Below are 21483 nucleotides of genomic sequence, written 5' to 3'. Positions count from 1 at the left end.
AGCGATTAATTACCAATACATGCAAACATGCATTTATAATTAATTTATAAAATCATATTATATACCAAGTTAAAAAAAACAAATAAATTAAAATATAAGTTAAAAAATAAAGTAAATAAAGATGGTTATGAAACCACCAAAAACAAATAAAAATTAAGCTAATTATAATAAAATTTCGATTTAATCTTAAAATAATTAATAATAATAATTAATTATGTGTTAATAATGAATTAATATATTATCAACATATGTTGATATATATATATCCATTTATGAATGTAATACCAAAGCATGCAAAAGCAAATTATGTACAAATTATAAAATATTTTTATATATTATATATATACACACATTCACATACATAATTTTATAATTATTTTCAAATAAAAATAATTATTTCGTGCTGCATATGTGTGTGTAAAAGATAAGTGGGGTATCCTTATAAAAAAGCGATTTTACATGTGAGATTTGATATATATATTATAATAAGATACTTTTTTTTAGCTGATGATAAGAAGGAGACTATGGCGACAAATCGCGATGTAGATTCTCCTGATACTATCGTGAGTTCATCCTCGCCTGAATGTGTTATACCAGAATTTATGCATCATTTTCCCGGATTGCGATTGATCGAGGAAGAATCCGATGACGAGGCGGATTGGCTAAAACGCGTATCACCCGTTATACCTTTAATTTCACCAATTCCAATCAGGCTGAAGCCTGCTTACTCAAAAGATGCAGCTAAACAAGACAAGGAAAATTTTGGAATACCCAAGTATGTATATTTATTTATTTTTATTATTATGATACATATATTCTACATATTGTCATATTATTTATTATTATTTAGAACATTATTATTTATGACATCATATATATTTCTCTTTAGGCTTGGCAAATCTCCTCCGATTCCTTTACGGGAAAACGGAAACGTCACCGTGACCTTAACTCTAAATAGTCAGGCTGCCGATGATATAATGGGTGTACTCAAAGATCTTGCAAATATTTTGAACATAGCACCACCTGCTGGCTATCAAATAGTCGAACGCACTTCCACTCCTCCTAGCCAGAAACTAGGATTATACAGAACAAAAGGGAAAGATGGCAAAGAAGGTGGTACGTAATTAATAGAATGATTATCATTACAAGCTGTTTATTAAGAAAATTTATATGAATCGAATGAGAGAATATCGATTCCAATTTGCCTCATAAAAAAAAAAAAATTATTATAAATTATGAAAGAAATAATCTTGGAAAAAATATATAAATCAGAGGATCTCATAAATAAAATAAATAATAAATAGATACAAAGGAGCAGTTCTAGTGTGTGTGTGTGTGTGTGTGTGTGTGTGTGTGTGTGTGTGAGACTCGCGCGTACATACTAGAAATATATATATTTAATTCATTTTTAAATATATCGATTCATTTTCCAGCTCCAGTCGATATACAAAGTATCTTGAATGGTGCGACAAAGTTTTGTCGTCATTGCGATATCGTGGTCTTCAACAATCTTCTGATCCGAAAGAAAGTATCAGATCTACCGTTTTTCAGCAAAGAAGAAGCCGAACCTGGTGATGAACTTTGCTTCTGTTCGACGGCTTGCTATATGCAATTTGCTCTCATTCGAACACCCTCCAATACTCAGGATAAGGTTTGCATACAAGAAATATATCTTTATATATACAAACATACATACATACATACATACAGAGATTTATTAATTTAAAAGTATTTTTAGTATCTTAATTTTCTCTCTATAAAATTTTCTTACAATCTTTTTTAATTTTCTTTTTCACTTTCTCTATATTCAACATTTTCTTTCTTTCTTATATAATATTCTAAATATAAGCAACTATATAATAGAACCTCTATTCATGACTGAAGCTAAGTAACAAAACTTAAAAAAAGTAACATTTATGAACATATTATTTTGATCATACGCGCGATTATTCTATGCATGCATGACCAGATGACAAATATATAGCAATTGGAAAGATATAGAAAATATAGGAAAAGATATTAAGAATATTAAAGAATATTAAAGACACGATCTTTTAAGAATAAGAACGTAAGAGAGAAAGAATATGGTAAATTGATTTTGATGAGGATCCTTCATCTTCTTCCAGACCATGTATTGTCCCCAACACATTCTAAAAAACGAAAAAGACAAAGAACTGATTACGCTATCTGCCTATCGTCGCGTCTACGTTAATCGCGATGAAAATCGTCAAGTTGCCGCAGTAATGCACCATTCTGAGCATAATCATCTGCTTCGCGTGGGTTCCCTCATCTTCCTCAGCGTCGGCCAACTACTTCCTCATCAACTGCAGAATTTCCATACGCCGAACTACATTTATCCAGTGGGCTACAAAATTGTGCGCTTTTATTGGAGCATGCGCAGAGCCAACAAACGTTGTCGCTATGTTTGTTCGATCCACGATGTTTCCGGTCGTCCAGAATTTCGCGTCCTAATCCAGGAACCTCATCAGGAGGATGTTGAACTGAGAGATGCTACTCCACGAGCTGTTTGGAGCCGAATTTTGGAGCCGCTTGCAGAATTGAGGAGAAGCACGAATTCTGTTCAATTGTTTCCGAGATATGTTTCGGGAGAGGATCTATTTGGTCTGACCGAACCAACAGTGGTACGGGTGTTGGAGAGCTTGCCTGGAATTGAGACTCTGACTGACTACAGGTAAGAGCATGATTTTTGGATTAATTGAACGGTATCATACATAATTAGATCTTAATTTTTTATAGCATTATAATTTCTAAGTTATTCTTATTCTATAGTTCCATAATTTCTAAATTATTCTTTATTAAAATAAGAATGAAAGATAATACTTATTGATAACTTAATTTGATATAATATAGGCTGTTTTTAAAGATTTTAGTTTACCTTAATTTGGACATTTATCTTTTCTGTCATCTTTTTTTAATTTTTGTATGATTGTATTAAAGCTCCTGATCGTAGCAAGAAAAAAAATTTATGTGATTTCTCGGTTGTGCTTTCTGTAATATAAGAATTCAAATATAGTTTCAGGAGCCTTAAAATACTATCAAATCTTTAAAGAACCAATTTAAAATGATAATGTACATATAAAAAAATAAATAATATTTTCAGTCTTTGCATGCATGATAAATTTAAAATAATGGAAGAGCAATACAAGATAACGAAGATCTGACAACGAGTGATATATTTACTAAAATTTTTGAAATGGTTTTTGTGCTAATTAATTAGTATTTCCAATTGTTGTCTGGAAAGTGTTAGTTTTGCATGTCTTGATAATGTTTCCAGATGTTCTTTTAGATTCTCATCTTAATTTTTTCGTGTGATAAAAATTCTCTGACCTTTCCTATTAATTTGAACAACATCAATCTTCCTAAATATAGATAGAAATAATAGCAAAGCATTTCTCTTCTTTCAGATTTAAATACGGTCGTAACCCATTGTTGGAGTTACCGCTGGCCATTAATCCGACCGGAAGCGCGCGAACAGAAGCGCGCCTACGAAACCAATTGCCATGGAAGCGTCCGCACACGCAGCGTACAGGAGGATTTGCGTCGCGCGGGGTACCATTCGGCTTGTCAACGTGCAGCGTTGCCGCCGCGATGGGCGGCGGGGTTTCTTCGACGTTGGTAGCGGCCGCTGCTGCGGTCGGCGAGACGGCTTCCTGTCCATATTCCAAGCAATTTGTACACTCTAAAAGCTCTCAATACAAAAAAATGAAGCAAGAATGGCGTAATAATGTTTATTTGGCGAGATCAAAAATTCAAGGTTTAGGATTGTACGCTGCGAGAGATCTAGAGAAGCACACGATGGTGATCGAATATATTGGGGAGATCATTAGAACAGAACTGGCAGAGACAAGAGAGAAGCAGTATGAGGCTAGAGTGAGTGTCAAAACTTAATCGCAATTTTATATATTCTATTAATTCTCTCTTATTACATATTATATATTTTTTATATTAGTATATATTATTCAAAAATATATCGCTATTAACAGAATATTTAATTTTTTTAAAGACATCTAATTTTTGCAATAAGAATTTTCTCTAATAATTTTTTGAGAATATAATATTTTCTCTCTCTAATCTTTTTTCTATTTTGTGTGTGTACGTGTGCGCGCACACGAGTGCATATAAACATGTGTATAAAAATTGTTTTCTCTATTCTATTACTAGGTGTTATTCATTTTCCTATTTTTATTTATTTTTCTATCCTTATTAATTTATTATTTAATATTATTTGCTTGCAGAATCGCGGTATATATATGTTTCGATTGGATGAAGAGCGAGTGGTAGATGCAACATTGTGTGGTGGTCTCGCCCGATACATCAATCATTCTTGCAACCCCAACTGTGTCGCTGAAATCGTTGAAGTCGAGCGCGATCTCAGAATTATCATTTTTGCCAAACGCAGAATCTCACGCGGCGAGGAGGTAAAGTCTTTTAAAACTAATTTCTTTAATTCGAAGTCTTTTACTTTAAATCTTTTCTTTTATTTTTTATTGTAAACCATTATCTTCGACATTGTTATATTTATCTATTTATTTTTTCTTCCAGTTGGCATACGATTACAAGTTTGATATCGAAGATGACCAACATAAGATTGCATGTGCCTGCGGCGCGCCCAATTGTCGCAAGTGGATGAACTAAAAAAATCAGGACCAAAAAACAAGATAAAATAAAAATAAAAAAGACTTAATCTCTCCACCCTATCTATTGTTATTATTGTTGCTGCGTTATATACAGAATAGGAAGTTATATAGGGCTAGTTTTCCACATAGGAAATGAAGAAGATAGCAAAACAAATTCTATGTATAAATATATAAATATGAGAGACGAAAAGTTTATACATATTATATAAATAAACACACACATATACACAACATAAACACAAGATAAACAACAAATCGTTGTAATTTAATTTATAAAGTGCCATCGCGCAATAATATAATTAAATCCCGGATTTATTATTATTCATTAATATTTAATAATCCACGAAAATATAATTTAATAGTTGTGTGTATATGTATATTGTATGTGTATGTGTGTGTGTTGGTGTGTATTACATCATATTAAAATTATATAATTTTCTCCTCGGGCTCTACAAAAGTTTGTACATTCTTTATTTATATTCTTGTACATAATTAAAAAATATAATTTTTTTTACTTAGGTCTAACAAGGAAGGAAGTATAAAACTAAAGAACGAATTATATAACAATATATAACCTAGGTAAAAAAAGATCTATATAAAACAAACTAAAAAAAAGAAGAGAAATATATATTATATAATATAAAAATATGTGCATCTCTGTTTTTTGTTAATTAAGTAACCAACACATTTTTATTTTTTATTTAAGTTAATCAATGATATATGCATAAATTTATTCTCATTCTTTAAATGTTACACTTAGAGAGATAAAGAGATATGATGGCGTTTTCTTCTCCTTTTATAGGAATAATCCAAGATCTAATTAAGATTGATCGAAAAGAAGTCGCTAATCAGAATGGTGCTCATCAGAGATGCCATCACATTCCTCCAATGTGTTGTACAATATATGTTATAATTGTCGTTATATAGAAAAAAAGAATATCGAGAGAGTGTAAGAAAAAAGGAAAATGCGTGTATATGTGTATATGAGGAGAGAGAGAAAAACTTTCTATCTTTATGCTTTTGTGACGAATAATATTTTGTTGTAATATATCCTTCATTGCATAATTATTATTATCATTATTATTATGATTATTATTATCATCATTATGTATAATTAGAATGATATAAATATTACACACACAGCGTGCATCGTGTTTTTATATTCTATATATATGTATGTATGTGCATATATATATATATATATATATATATATATACTCTTTTAAGAGTGGAGAAGCGCGTGTTGCATGTGTCATTGTATGTGTATATATATATATATATATATATATATATATGTATGTATGTATATATGTATATATATGTATGTGTACATATGTATATGTATATACATATAGTACGAAAGTTATTTTTGCGAATTGTCCCATATATCTATGTGTAAAGCAAAAAATGGCGAATCTGATATCTATAATTTGAAGAATTATATATAATTATTATACCAATTTAATTATTGAATTATTTTTCAATAATAATTTTGATTTTTCTGTTTTTTAATTCCTGATTTTCAATTTTATTATATTGCATAATTATAATATATATATAGGTTGTTCCAAAATCACAAGATATCCTTTTACTCTTTAACAGATTTTTTGGCTAACTTAAAGTCCATTCTTCTTCAGCGAAAATGTTAAGATATCAATAATTATTTAATAAATGATTAAACAAGAAAAGTTTTTCGCAAACTGAACTTTTGAGCTAGAAACATAAAATTATATATTCTTCAGTTACTTCGAGATAAAGTTAATAAAAAATCAATTTAAAAAATCTTTTAATTTTTAAAGATTATTTACAAATATAAATAACGGAAAAAGTGTAGGAACCTTGCAATAAATGATAATTTTCTCGATATTTTCGCTAAACAAAAATTGATTCCTCAAATTAGTAAAAACTTTGTCCTAAAAAGAACATGCAATATTTTCGAATAGTTCAATGATATCTGCACGCATGTATGTGTATACATTTATATACATACATACAAACAAAGAATTTGTTGTCACTTTTCATCCATTATCTTGCTTATTCTACAAACGAAATTATTCATGCTATCTTAAGTTTCGACATAGACATAGAAATATGTCTATGAGTTTCGATAAGACAAAGTAACTTATGCCAATATAAAAATCGTAAAAAATATATACGCAAAATTATAAAAGAGATGGCATATTTAACAGTATGTATATATAAATGCAATTCTTTGGCCCTTTTTTGCATTTCAACAAGTTTATCATATACAATTATAAAATTTACAAGAAGACATGAGTAATTTTTAATAATTTAATAATTTTTATCATGTTTAACACATACTAAAGGATCAATAATTCTTATCATCGTTATATTAAAACCAATTTTTATGTATTGATAATTTCCTCTCCCAGTTATCGTTCATTATTCGACATACCTAGTATATTTTGTTATATAATCAGTCTTAAATAATGCAAATACTTCGTGTAAATACAGAAAAGTTTTAGCCTTATTTATTACACCAAGTATCTATTATTTTTGCTAGGAAACGAAGATATCATCTAAGCTTGCGAGGCAAAATGCTTCGTCTATTTATTTTTCTCATTTCGGAATAATTCCTACAAGTGTTTACCTCATTATTTTCTCCTGTTTCACTTTGAAAATTTTATGATGAAAAGAGAGAGAAAGAATGAAGATTGCTGAGATTAACATTTGTTGTTGGTTACATTTCCTTTATGCACGCTAGTGTGTAAAAATTCTTTGCACAGACTAATATTGTAAAAAATTTACAAATCAACAATTTTGTTTATTTTAATTTAATGTTGAAGTACTGACATATATATGTATATCTTCAGAAAAGAAATTTTTATAATGCAATTAAGCGATACAGTTTTACTGTTTTCGAAGAGTATGATTTTTTTCAATTATTCAAATTTTTCATACATTTGTTTATAAAGATAATTAAAAAGGAGAATAATATTATTAATTATTTAATATCAAAATTAACACCGAACAAGAAACATATTATATTAAAATTGAAAACTGATTCTGAACTATTTAATAATTAATATAAATTATTAATTAATTGTTATAGATACATATATATATAAGTAATTATATTCCATGTAAGTATTATATTTGCAAATTATAAATTTTTTATTAACGCAGCCAACACACACACACACAATCTTCATTCTACATAAATATAATTTTTTTATTAAATATTGAAAATTCGGATAATAACGAATTGTCTATTTCTCATTTCGTATTTATAATTTCGCGCAAAAAGAGAACTGTCCTGAGTAACATCCTGAAAGCTGGGTATAATAATCTTGCTCATCTTGTCTACGTTGCTGATAGGTCGACTCTATTACATGCAACAAATAAAGATCGATTTTTTTATATACAAAAAATTATTCATCTTTTATAAAAATTTATATGACATAGTGAATTAAGAAAACTAAATTTAAATTTAATAAATTATTTAATTGATTTAAAAAATCTAAAACTACAATAAAATCGTTAATAAAAAATAAAATTATCTTTACAATTTATTATTATTTTTGTTATTATGATTTAATTTTTATGATATTGTCGACAATGATGCATCAAAACATATATATATATATATATACCAAAGCATGCAAAAGCAAATTATGTACAAATTATAAAATATTTTTATATATTATATATATACACACATTCACATACATAATTTTATAATTATTTTCAAATAAAAATAATTATTTCGTGCTGCATATGTGTGTGTAAAAGATAAGTGGGGTATCCTTATAAAAAAGCGATTTTACATGTGAGATTTGAAGATCGTTGATTTTTATTATTATATTATATATATATATATGTATTTTATATATAATAAGTATTTATACGGGGTAAGTATCCACATATATTACATTTTTATGTACAAAGAGTTTGCTATAAACTACTAATGAGATAGTAATTTCCCCTTAAGAAATCCAGAAATGAGACAAAAAATAGAAGATAGAAAAGAAAAAAGAATATAAGGAAAGAGAAATGGTAATGAGAAAAAGAAGATTATATTATAGAAGATAATATTATATCGATGTAAAAAGTTTTTCGACTTACAAAACATTTTACTTAACATAAACAAAAAGAAAATTAAAATTAAGATTATTTTTACTAAAAAGTAAAATTATGAATAAATGAATTTGTTGCTTTATATATTTTTCCGTTATTTAAAAAAAAATTTATATACAGCTCGTCCGTATATTTGCGCATATCCATATATCCGGTGAAACACATTCGTATGTTTAATTATTACAGGATGATTTATTTATGTAATAATTTCTATTATTTATAAGTTTTTATCGATCTATATAATTTTGTATATGACATTATATAGTATATAAATCACTATAATTTCTAGAAGTTCAAAAATTATTATAGTTATATTATGTTTATCAACTTTCTTAATTGTTTACCAAATATCATCTGGCTTATAATAAAATCCTGCTTATTAATCTTTTACCTGCGGCATTATAATTATTCACACTCAATCTTTAATTAAAAAAGAAATCTATTATAAAAATAAATATTTTTTATTGCGGATTTAGAACGGGATAATGTATATACAAAGAATGTTGTAAATCTCGATCACACATCAAAAGTAATTATATTACATATTATGTAAAACTTAGGAAGAAAAAAATTTAATTGTATTTAAATAAAAGAATTATATATCTAATATCATATATGTATATGTATATGTATATGTATATATATACACGAACATATATATAATATGATTACATATTTATTAATTAAAGCAAAAAGAATTTATATTTAACATAATATATAAATAATCTTTACAAAGGTGTATCATTAAGAATAAAAAAGAGAATATATAATATATAACAATCTTATTATTGTGTAAAAATTAGGAAGACAAAGGAATTTTAGTTATGTTGAAATACAAAATATACATTTTATATAACTAATATATGTGTGTGAATATAATTATATTAAATATAATCAGTTTAAATAAAAAAAATATGGCTATTTTTACTTTTAATCATGCCTATATTTTATAAAATAAATTATTCCTTAATATTGATATATTCCTCTTTAAAGTGAAAAAAAAATTGTTTATGATCTTTATATATATATATGTATGTATAATATCATTAAGCACTTACAATAAATAAATTATTAGTCAAATATAATATAAAATCACATGAGAAAAATGTATAAAACTAAAAATTTTAATTTAATATTTACGTTAAATTGTTAATAAAATAACAAATTTGTAAAAAATTTGTAAAATTTGTTTTTCTAATCACAAAATGGCTGATACATTTTCTTCAACTCTATATGACATTAAGTTGAAACGCGAAAACTTTTTTCTCTATCCAGTCTTAACAGGCGCACGTGCGCGCTCTCAACTTTTATAATATATTTTTCTTAGTTTGCATAATTAATATTTATGCGCAAACTAACAATATGATGAAACAGCGACATATGTTTATCGTCTAATTAGATATTCTTTTTATGTACCATTTTCAATGATGAAATTTGATGCTTCCCAGAATCAAATGAAATCTACTCTCTAAAAAAAAGGAAGAAAAAAAGAGGAAGGAGAGAGGAAAGAAAAGAAAAATAAAGAAGTAAAAATTTTAAAAACATTCGGAATTATATTTTTATCTTAATCTTAAATTTTTGGAATAAAAATTTGATTATAAGATATGTTTATGCAATAGCATAAACATAGCAAAAACATTATTTTTTAAATATTTAAATATTTAATTTTTGAACAATTAGTTAACTAAATTTAATTGTCAATTAATGATTCTAATTTGAGATACCTTAAAAAAATAATAATCATGCTATATATGTGTGTATGTAAAATTAATCATACACTATCATATAAGTTTGTAAACACCAGAACTTCAGACATAAAATAAGTTGTATCACACAAGAAATAAAGCAATATTGAAGTATGATAAAAAGATAAATGTCAACAAAGAAAAAATTTTCATCAACAGAAATATATAATTAAAATACATTAATTTTGTATATCTCGAAACAAAAATTGTCATCAATAGAAATATAAAATGGAAATACGTTAATTTTGTATCCAAACAAAAAATTTTGCCAATATTAGTAAAAAAAAAAAAAATGAAAGTTAAATCCCTATTTCGCTCTCTATTACCACACAAATTCAAATTACTGCAATTAGCAGATACAAAAGCAATATAATAGTATCAATGATGTAATTCTTGTAAAATGAGAATAGAAAGGAAAGCTAACATAATGGCGTATTAACAATATTAACAAAACAATTAAAAAATTAGCTTCTTAGAGAGTAAAATATATAAACTTAAAATATGAACCTTTGCCATGTGAATTAATGCTTTTATGAGTTTAAATATACAAATTTTTATATAAATTTCTTTTGTTAATAAAATAAATATCTACAATAGAAAATATTTTTTTAAATCTTAATTCAAATTAAAAAATTTTATATTTTATTCAAAAAAAAAATTCTAATATTTTAATTCTCTCTCTCTCTTGCTTAATTTTGCAAATAAAATAGAAGAACTATTTTCCTATTATTTAAGGGATTAAAAATATATATACTTCTGTTTCAAATTTTAAAATTTCGAAAAAATTGGATATTATCCTGTAATATTAAAATGAGAATAAAAATATTAGCAATCAAAAATATAATATTATTCGTATTAATAAATTATCTTAATTAATACCTCATGTTTCGATATTATAACTCTCTTATTGAAAGCTCAATTTAGTATTATTTTATCAGTTCAATATGATTTAATAGTTGCACCACTGAATATGGTATATCACTTAATATACCATTAGAATATGCGCGATGCGCCGTAGATATATCGTTAGTTTGCGTCACTCTTGTTTATCGTTAGTCATCAACGTCAGCATCACCAACACCAGCACCAACACCGGGGTCAGACTAACCCACACAAACCGAAAGCATCGCGTCAACCAATGTTACCACTGGCTGCATTATAGTCTTGATGACCACCATTCAACAGATTGCGACTACCGCCGCCGCCGCCACCGCTACCGCTGTAAATGGCGGTCCGATAACTATACCTATTAGCTGCTGTCGACCGTTCCGGAACCGGTGGCGGCACTAGAGCCCCTTCCGCATTTATTATAGCTCCAGAGGATCCAAGAAGAGCGCCTTCATCCACCTCGCCAATACTGCTCTCCACCAGCGACGACGGCTCCACTTCGCTGAACGCCAGTCGGGAACGAAGTAGGTAAGCATACGTCTTGTACCGCTTCAGCTGGAACGAGCACCGTATGGGTTGCTCTGTAGAGTATGATGAAGTGAAGGATAGTGATTTCAGATAAAATAGAGAGAATTAATTTCTTTCTTTAATTAAACAGAAAAAGGCATTAAGAATTTTAATGGTAAGCAGAAAAGATTTTAATTAAGTTCTTAAACAGATTTGTAACTTCTTCTATTTTATAATATTACTAGATGATTATGCGTGAAAAACATGAGAGAAGAGAAAAGTAATAAATTGTGAAATAAAATTATAAATGGAATAACATTGGAATCTTTTAATCTTTGGTGAAAAAGAACGAAAATTTTTTTTTGTGTTAAATTTGTGTGGAGGAAGAAGGCTTTCGCCATCTATATGTAACAATTATTGTTATTTTATTTGTAAATTCTTACAAAGATTTCTGTTATGTAAGTTATTTAATTTTATGTATATATATGGGTGTGTGTGTGTGTGTGTGTGTGTGTGTGTGTGTGTGGGCATGCGCGTGATATTTTAGCTCCCGAAATTACAAGGAGCTTTTTGTTTGATGTTTTGATTGTTTAAAAATTACCTCATAATGCAAATATGCGTCCTTCTCCTTATAATTCTGTACAGTAAGAGCTTTCGCGCCTCTTTCTGGAGGATGCCGTCTGTGCTCGTCCAATTCTGCCTCCAATCTGCTTACCCTATCCTCGTGGTCCCGCAATTGCTCTCTCTATCAATAAATCAATTTAATTCTCTTTATCTTCACTTCAACAAGTAGACTTTAACAAGTTCACTTTAATAAGTTAAATGTAAAAGTAACATCTCAAATATATTTATGCCATAGAATAAGAGAAAGAACGAAAGAGAATTATAACGCTCTATTTTTAATATTTTTTTGCCGGTATTTAAATAATGTGTAGAATTAAAATCTATATATTTTAAAAAACACAAATTTTTTATATGTAAATTGATTCTCTTAATTATATGTTAATATTTTAAGGGATAAATATAAAACCTAAAACAAAAAAGAAATGTCATATCAACGTCATATGTAAGTCATTCAAGTTTTCCGAAAGAGAAAGAGAGAGAGTTAATTGGTCTTAATTATGGTCTTATATATTAATTAATATATATATATATGTATGTACGTGCATGTATATATATAAAATCTATGTTAGAACCAATCACTATTTATGATTTAATTGTTTAACAAGATTAATGCATAAAGATCCATCTAGTCATAAAGTTTTATCACTCTCTTACAAGGCATTACTTAAAAAAACTCAAAAAATTGAATAAAACCTTGTGTCCACGATGCTAAAACTAGGTCCGAGTTCTCGGACCGAGAAATGTGTAGCCAATCAATTTACAACTTTTACGGAAAAGCAGCAATTTTATTGGCTACACGTTTCTCGGACCGAGAGCTCGGACCAAGTTCTAGCATCGTGGACACAAGGCTTAGTCGTGGCACTCAATCGCATACTTACGGAATTTAATTTAGTGTGGCTACATGGCAGCAACGGACGTTGGAACTTGCGCTGAGAACCGACGGCACCCGCTAGTGGCTGACACGAAAAGCTGGCGCAAACGAAATTGATCGTGTCTATCCACGATTGCAGCTCCTTCGAATCACTGTGTAGATATATCAATAAATTGCATACTCATTTTTTAAAATCAAATCAAATCAAATCAAATTGAAAATCAAGCTAAATTAAAACAAAAACTGAATTATAATCAGAATCATAGTTACACACAATTACAAATATATAAATGATTATATAATCAATTACAAATCATTATTAAACAACAATCCCTAATATGATAGTCATACAATTCAATTCAATTTAAAATTTAGTTTAGTTCTTTAAATTCTATGAATATTTTGCATTAACACATAGAAATTATTTCCTAAAATCAATAAAGTATACTAACCTCGTCTGAAAAAGGTATTCTGCCTGGTCGGCCGTTTGCAACCGAAAGACATGCTGCTTTTTCGTATAGTCGGTCGCTTTGGTAGCCAGCGCATGATGAATACGTATGGCGTTGTGTAAGCTGTCGTTACGAAAGCCATGCTCGTCTTTATGTAAGTATAGCACGAGCTCGCGCAGTGTACAATAGTACATCTTCCAGCCTCGCTTGCCAAATGGAGCTGTAACATTTTTTATATAAAAATAATGCACGAGATTATTATATAATTGCGTGTGCAAATGCAATTAATGTAAGTGTGGAAAGTAGATTTCAAGATCGATTGAGATCGAACGGAGAATGCAACTACACTCATACATAAGCATGTACGCATGTGTTTATGTAATATTTTGTTATATAAAAGATAATATAAGAAATACATACTTTTTTTGCCGTTGGAATCGTAACAGCATTTTCGCATAACGTAGCCCTTTTTGAATTCTGTGGCGCCCGTTATATTTGGCACATCGAGGAACGGATTCCCGGTACCGGCGATTGCCGTTGTACCATCGCCCTGCTGAATTATCTGATTTGTCGTTTCATCTCCCTCTTCATCCCTAAACCAATAAAGAATATAAAGCAATGTTTATTTGAAAAATGTCAGAATGCAAAAATTTATTTATTCTCGTTTCCTTTAAAGAATATAAATATAATTTCAACATTCCACAAGAAATTATTTAAAATCTAATCGCTCCGAAGTATTTAATCTGTTGTTATTCTAAACAAGACAAATTTATTATGTAATATTTTATATATGAGTATTTTGAAAGATTGCTTACAAGGCCCACTCGAGGGGAAAAGACTTGACGGCGTTGTAGAGCTGCTTAAGTACCTCACGCGGAAAGTTGTCACCGTCATTGAGCTCCGACAGATTCTCGATAAATTCCGAGCAAGACATCTTTCGACCAATATTTTGACCATGCAAATCCGTGTTGAGCAGCATTATCGCGCATGTCAATGTGTGAACCGCATCTAAATAAATATTATTTAATATTTATTTTAATCTAAAGGATGAAAGAGAGAGAGGGAGAGAATATATTATTTAATAATCTTAATCTATAGGCTAAAATAGGATGTATTATATTTAATATTTATAAGCATTTAATATTTGGTTTAATAATATCCAATCTCTCTAATTTACGGGAGATAAATCTTATCTAATAATATATATTCTAAAGAGCATTTACCTTGAGAGTTAAAACTACCGGGATTGCAGTCCAAATATCTTTTGGAAAAGTGTACCAAAACTCTCTCCCTTTCTTGAGTTTCTCCTGTCAGAGAGAATTGAGCGAGAAACTTTCTAAGAGCCACATCCAACGTATCCCGTTCAAAGTTGAAATAGCGCAGATACTCCTCTGCCACAGCTCTGCTGAAATCGTTGCTGTAAATATAGGATATCACGTATTCATAAAATTAAAACCTTCGAAATTTCACATTTTATATGTGTTAGGATTCTATAAGAGAACGTAGAAAGCTTACTTTTTGCTTAGATGCCTGGAAACGTCGGATTTTTTGAAGCCATCTAGAGAATAGAGGCGTTTGGCTAGTCGGACAGCAGAAGGTAAATCAACTGCTTTCGGACTGTAATGAAAGCTGTGCAGACTTTCAATGTCGCTTTCTTCATCTGCTGACTGTGGCGGCGATGCACCTCCATGTCCCTTCTGCTCTTCAAATGTTCCACCGGTTAGAGCCTCTTTTTCATCTTCGCATTCCTTCAATTCCTAAATTTTCGATGATAAATTAATAATATTTATACACACACACATACATACTAGTAAATGTATTAGGCCCAATTGCATTAATGTTATTTGGTTTTTGGCTTTAGGCTATAATTTAATCGTTGATTAACTTAGAGTCTAAAGCTTAAAACCGAAAGCCAAATAACATTGGCTTATTATTGCCAAAAATCAAAAGTCTTATTTTAAGTCTCGCCCAAAGCCAAAATAACATTGATGCAACCGGGCCTTAGTCGTAAAACATTAATAAATATTTTATTATTGTCATATATATATTGTTGTATTATAAAATTTGTATTGTTCTAATAATATAATACATTTTCACAAAATTTCCACAAAATTAATTCTCAATTCAACTAATTCCAATGAAATTGTACTATATATAGTACAATTTTATTGGAATTAGTTGAATTGTACTATATATAGCGTAACTGAAAAATTTGAAAATATACATTTTGAAGATGAGTTCTACATATCAAAACGTATACACATAAATAATTAAATATATATTCTATATGTATGTCTATTACATAAATAAATAAATATATATATATATATATATATATATATATATATATATATATATGATTTAATTAATTTGTAATTAAAAAATTTCGGAATCTTAATTCAATTTAGTTTATTCAAATAAAATACCATAAGATATTTCTCAATATATCACAAAATTACCTGATAACCTACGTATTCGGGTGCCATGGATCCTGCAGTGATGTTAGGGACTCCTGGAACTACGGATTGATTTCTTTGTAAGTTTTGGGATGTGATAGGCGGCACCATTTCCACGGCAGGATTCCCTCTTCTTCTTCCCTGTCTAGGGCTCGTATTTCTTGGAGTCTCCTTGTCCGGCCCCTTTACCTGGATCACTATTCTATGCTCTCCAGCATCCTGAGGATTAGGCTTCAATCTCCTCTGGGGTGGTTCACTCGCCAAGATGGTAGAATCGCTATCACTGGGATCGCTAACCATCATGATATCCCTCGCGCTGAGGATATCCATCGTTTCTTCGTCATTATAATCCGGGCTAGACATGTTGCTGATGGCTTCTGACTGGCTGAGATCACCATTAGCGGGAAGATGACTTCCCGGAGCGCCGGAGATCCCAGGAACTGTCTGCACCAGCGGAAACCTGCGGGAGCCAGAGTTGGAGGACATGACAGAGGACGAGACGGAGGTGGGAGAGGCGGGAGATAGAGAACGCTGAGGACTCGTCGAAGAAGATGAGGAGGAGGAAGACGAGGATGAGGAACCGCCATTTTGACAACAGGAAGCGGCTGGCGAACTGACAGGTGCATTGTATGTCCAGACGATACGTTCATTCGGCATCAACCCTTCCGGCCGTGGGTCTAACAGCGTATTCAAGCTCGAGGTGACATCGTCGTCGATGTCGATATCCACAGCGCTCATCGAGGGATCTTTCTGGAACTGTAGATGATCCTCCGATCGTGAAGTACGAACGAAACCGAAGCTCGAAGAAGTATTCTTGCTAGGATCGACCTGAACTAGGGCTCCCGAGGTGCCTTGCATTCCATCGCGCCTGGCAGCACTCACGGGTGATGTGCTGGCCGAACTGGAAGCTTTGTAGGTACTTCCTCGATGGTGATGGTGGTACTGATAGGCCAGCTGAGTCTCATTGGGACTGCTGGGTACAGAGTTGTGATGGTGATGATGGTGATGGTGATTGTGATTATGATGGATACTGGTGGTAGTGACGGTAGTGGTAGTGTGTTGGTGACTGGGGTTGTACCTAAGGGAGTCGATCTTGCGCTGTTGATGCTGTTTGGGTAGAAGATTACTGCTCTGCTGCGTGCGCGAGAGGTTCAACATTAGGTCGCCGGTCATCATGTATGCCTCGAACCTGATAAAGGGATAATATGCCTTATTACTGACACGATATATTAGTATGATCAAGTTTCCATATCCTTGATTCCACATATTTCTCTTATTTTTAATCAATTCTTTTCTTTCTCACTACATACTTCATTTATCACATACATGAATAAAATAAAATGCGTGTATAATCATTCTATAAATTAATATAGAAGTCGAGATAATAGTAACTAAGCTTAAATAAATGTCGAAGAGAGATGCAATATAGAAGAGTCTTTGGGGGAATAATTTTGAAAATGAACAGTGATTAAAGTTACTTGTTCAATTTATACCTGGGCGTATTTTTTTGCCGAGGAAATTTCTCAGCAGAGAGAGGTTCCCATTGGGTTCGTTCCTCTTCCTTAAAGTGGTCCACGGGCGGCAAGAGCGCCTCCAATTCCGATGAGAGAGAGGCATCACTGTACGAGCCGTTGCTTCTCGTTGCTGCCACTGGCATTGGCGAGTCCGCGGACATTTCCGGCGTTTTGCCGAACTCCTTGTTTTCTACATTGCCGGAAGATGCGATGTTCTTGGGGTTATTCGTCAAGATAGCATTTGAGGATTCTCTGTCTTCATCATTTGAGGCTTGACCGGGAGAAAGGAGGCGACGAACGTGCGCCTTCACCGCAGGATCTATGTAATTTTTCTTTTATATACATACATTGTATGCACACACATACACACACACATACACACAACACACCTTTAAAAATCTTTATATATATATATAATGTTGTTATAATTATGTTATACAAGAAATACTGAACGTACACTTTTCATCTAATTACATTTAGCTTCCACGATTTTTTATGTCAATATTACCTCAGCAAAAATATCAATTAATTTTCCAATTATATTATAATCACCACAAATTTAAATTCTATTAAAAACCATTTAAAATTAATTGTAAAATATTTTATGATCTCTTCATTTTTGACAATTAAAACTTAGTTTGTCTTAAGATATCCCCTCTTTTGTTTTAATCGTTTCTAACTCGAAAATTGTAAATATGCTTTAGCACTTTTGCTACAGATTCTATTACAAATTCATCAAACAAATCTGAATCAGTGAATCATTGAAACCTATCGCCATTATTGTCAATAATTAATATACATATATTTACAAGCAAGTTAATAAAAATAAAAATAATATAATAATAAAAAGTTTTATGAAAATTGTGAAAACTGCAAAAAATGTGAAAAATGTCCTTCTATAAGAGACGACTATCCATGTGTGTGATAGATAACTGCCAATAAAATTTAGATTAACAAATCTGTCAGCTAATTGAATAAAATTAATACAGATAAGAATTAAAAATAAAACATTCTGACTACAAAAGATTTCAAGGCATTTCTCGAGGGATCGATGTATTCGTCTAACAGAAAATCATTTATCACTCTCACGCATCGATTGAAAGTCGCTTGTGCAGATAATTGCGCGCCTTTGGTCATCGGTCATCCCATTCCCTTCCATAGGGTGGGTACGTAACTTCCTCTGTTTACTACGCTAACCGCGACGGTTGTTACAACATTAATTCTATTATTATTACGGTGTCAGGTTCAAGAACACGCTCGACGGTAATCTATCATTAGATTGTTCTCGATCACGAGAGTTCACTAGCCTCTCGTGATGCATACTATTTGTTTTTATCGTATAAATAGCGTAGGTGTATTTAAATGATATATATTAAAAAGAAAAAATTGTATATAAAAGAAAATTATAATACTATATATAATGTTATATAGGAATGGATAAATATTCACCTTTACACAATCAGACCCAAAAGGCTTTCGGTTGACATATGTTGGTAAAAAGGCCACAATCCTGAGTAATCTTCAAAAAATTTTAACCATCGCTGATTGTTTATTAAAAAATTATTAACAAATAAAATATCGGTGATTTGAGTATTCTTTAATGACTAAAAAGATAAGAACTGATAAACGAAATATATAATTGTATAATTATAAGCCATATAAATTTGCAACTATCTACATATAAAACATACTATATATATCACATCAGATGATGTAGAATGGACCTCATTTTTCGATCGAAAGCCGGAATTCTTTTCGGCTTGACTGTCTAAAGATAAATATTCATCTATAAATGTATTATAAAAGATATTGAAATAGTTATATAAGGAATTATATGAATATAGAATTATATAGAAAAATTCTTATATACAAAATAATAAAGTTATATACACACACAGGAATATAATATATGTAATTAAAATTCTAATACAAGGGACATATGCAATTTTAATATACATATAGCACTCACACGCGCAAACACATACATTAATATCTATAATTAAATGTAACATTAATATAATTATATTTCAATATAATATTAAATACATAATTAAATTATATATAAACATTATATATATAGACAAAAATTATTTTGCCATATAATAAAAACTGTAAGCTTCCGTAAATCGTGGTCGATTGTTATTAAGAAATTTTAACTTACCCCTTCGTAGTTTTAGAGTGACGGGATCCGAAGAGAGCCGCAAACATTTTAATACTGAAACAGATTAACAATATGAGAAATCAATTTTAAAAACTGAATCTGCATTTATACTTTTATTAATAATACATACTACGTTATATATAAAACAGGAAAGAAGTTTAGGACTTAACTGTTATTTACACATATAAATCACATTGTTATATTTTAGTATATAAAACTTTACTAATCTCTCTTTCATGTGATTTGGAATATTGTTTATATATCGGCTATAATCCATTTCGCGAATCCTGAAGTTCAGAATGTCAGGTTATATTTATCCGAAATGGAACTAGCATATCAATAATCTTTATTGGTTTCTTTGAAGATATTTCCAGTAGAAATATTTCCAAAAATTTTATTCCTTTTCTATATCAAATATGTTTAATATTAAATATGTTTTATATCAGATATGTTTGTATATATATATATATATATATATATATATATATATATATACATATATATATTGAATAAAATATAATAAATACTAATATATGTGTAAAATATTAATTATTGTTACATTAATCATTTACCAATTAAGTTAATTATAAAATTATATATGTTGAACAAATAATCTTACAAATTCTATTTTCTGATGTATTATCAAGTTCGATTTCGATGGTCATGTCAATTGACGAGATTAAAATCTTGATTAATTCATTGTAGTAGTTTTTTGTGTATTCAATTATGTCAAATTGTGTTGGATAAATAATGTGTAATTTATGACAAAATATAAACGCAAAAAAAAAAAGATTGGCCCTCGAAACATGTATGAAAAGATCGCATCTAGAGAATATCAAGAGTGTCTCAAAAGTATAGTAAAATAATTCTTTTAAAATTTATTTGTTTTGTTTTATTATTGACATTATAATATTCTTTTAATAAAATTTTAATATAAAAGCTATTTATGATAGAGTACAGATATAAAAACTAACATATAATCTGCTTTTCGGCTCTATCTGAAACCTCAATTAAATGTTATACCCGATATTTGTTTGTAATTGCTTTCTATCAAATTATATGATAGTTTTCAGATAATATTTCATTTATTTATTTATTTATTTTTTAACCAACTGATTATTTTTAAGAACGGATAAAAATTGAAATTTGAGAAATTGATTCGACATATATTCATTGGAAACTACGGAAATATGCTAAAAAGTGTGATATAAAAAGAAAAAGTAAAATAGATTTATATAGAAATCTACACATATATACATGAAACAATAATATTATGAAAAAATATTTCACTATTGTGTAGATATTTATAGATAACATTATTTGCAAAAAAGAATTATTTTTTTATATATACACAAAAATTCTTTATACAAGTCGATTTAGTAAGCAATGAATGTAGAAACTACAAGTATTTTAATGAATTATTTGAATTTTTTTTTATTGTATTTTTTTTTTATCAATATTAAAATAATTTTAACTATGTAGTTTTAATAATAATTAATAATTATTTTAATT

At 29.4% G+C, this 21483-nt stretch overlaps 2 protein-coding genes across 5 annotated transcripts in view; one reads left to right on the top strand and one right to left on the bottom strand.

Moving 5' to 3' along the window:
• Positions 1-5718, top strand: part of LOC115233102 (histone-lysine N-methyltransferase trr) — a gene marked incomplete at its 5' end in the record, with an annotated part of 7278 nt that extends 1560 nt beyond the window's left edge. Inside the window, 7 exons of the mRNA XM_029803346.1 lie at positions 505-775; positions 890-1116; positions 1434-1651; positions 2127-2692; positions 3426-3891; positions 4257-4439; positions 4564-5718. Of these exons, the coding sequence (XP_029659206.1) occupies positions 505-775; positions 890-1116; positions 1434-1651; positions 2127-2692; positions 3426-3891; positions 4257-4439; positions 4564-4656 (2024 nt within the window). The remainder of the gene's footprint in view (positions 1-504; positions 776-889; positions 1117-1433; positions 1652-2126; positions 2693-3425; positions 3892-4256; positions 4440-4563) is intronic.
• Positions 5719-7756: 2038 nt separating this feature from the next.
• Positions 7757-21483, bottom strand: part of LOC115233117 (PH and SEC7 domain-containing protein 2) — a 25592-nt gene continuing 11865 nt past the window's right edge. Inside the window, exons 3-14 of one of the 4 annotated variants that reach the window (XM_029803371.1) lie at positions 19972-20025; positions 17790-18129; positions 16300-17485; positions 15356-15597; positions 15064-15257; positions 14656-14848; positions 14261-14433; positions 13844-14060; positions 13399-13543; positions 12498-12641; positions 11748-11944; positions 7757-8004 (exon numbers count right to left, since the gene is read on the bottom strand). In XM_029803371.1, coding sequence (XP_029659231.1) covers positions 7983-8004; positions 11748-11944; positions 12498-12641; positions 13399-13543; positions 13844-14060; positions 14261-14433; positions 14656-14848; positions 15064-15257; positions 15356-15597; positions 16300-17485; positions 17790-18129; positions 19972-20025 — 3107 coding nt within the window. In that variant the 3' untranslated portion in view covers positions 7757-7982. Of the gene's footprint in view, positions 8005-11284; positions 11971-12497; positions 12642-13398; positions 13544-13843; positions 14061-14260; positions 14434-14655; positions 14849-15063; positions 15258-15355; positions 15598-16299; positions 17486-17789; positions 18130-19971; positions 20026-21483 lie in introns of those variants that run through there. The other 3 variants (XM_029803370.1, XM_029803369.1, XM_029803372.1) reach the window with 3 other exon arrangements.

This window comes from Formica exsecta, unplaced genomic scaffold (genome assembly GCF_003651465.1).
Source record: "Formica exsecta isolate Colony F162 unplaced genomic scaffold, ASM365146v1 scaffold160, whole genome shotgun sequence".
NCBI classification, from domain to species: Eukaryota; Metazoa; Arthropoda; class Insecta; order Hymenoptera; family Formicidae; genus Formica; species Formica exsecta.
The sequence above is the reverse complement of the archived record's forward strand: the minus strand, read 5'-3'. Positions and strand labels throughout refer to the sequence as shown.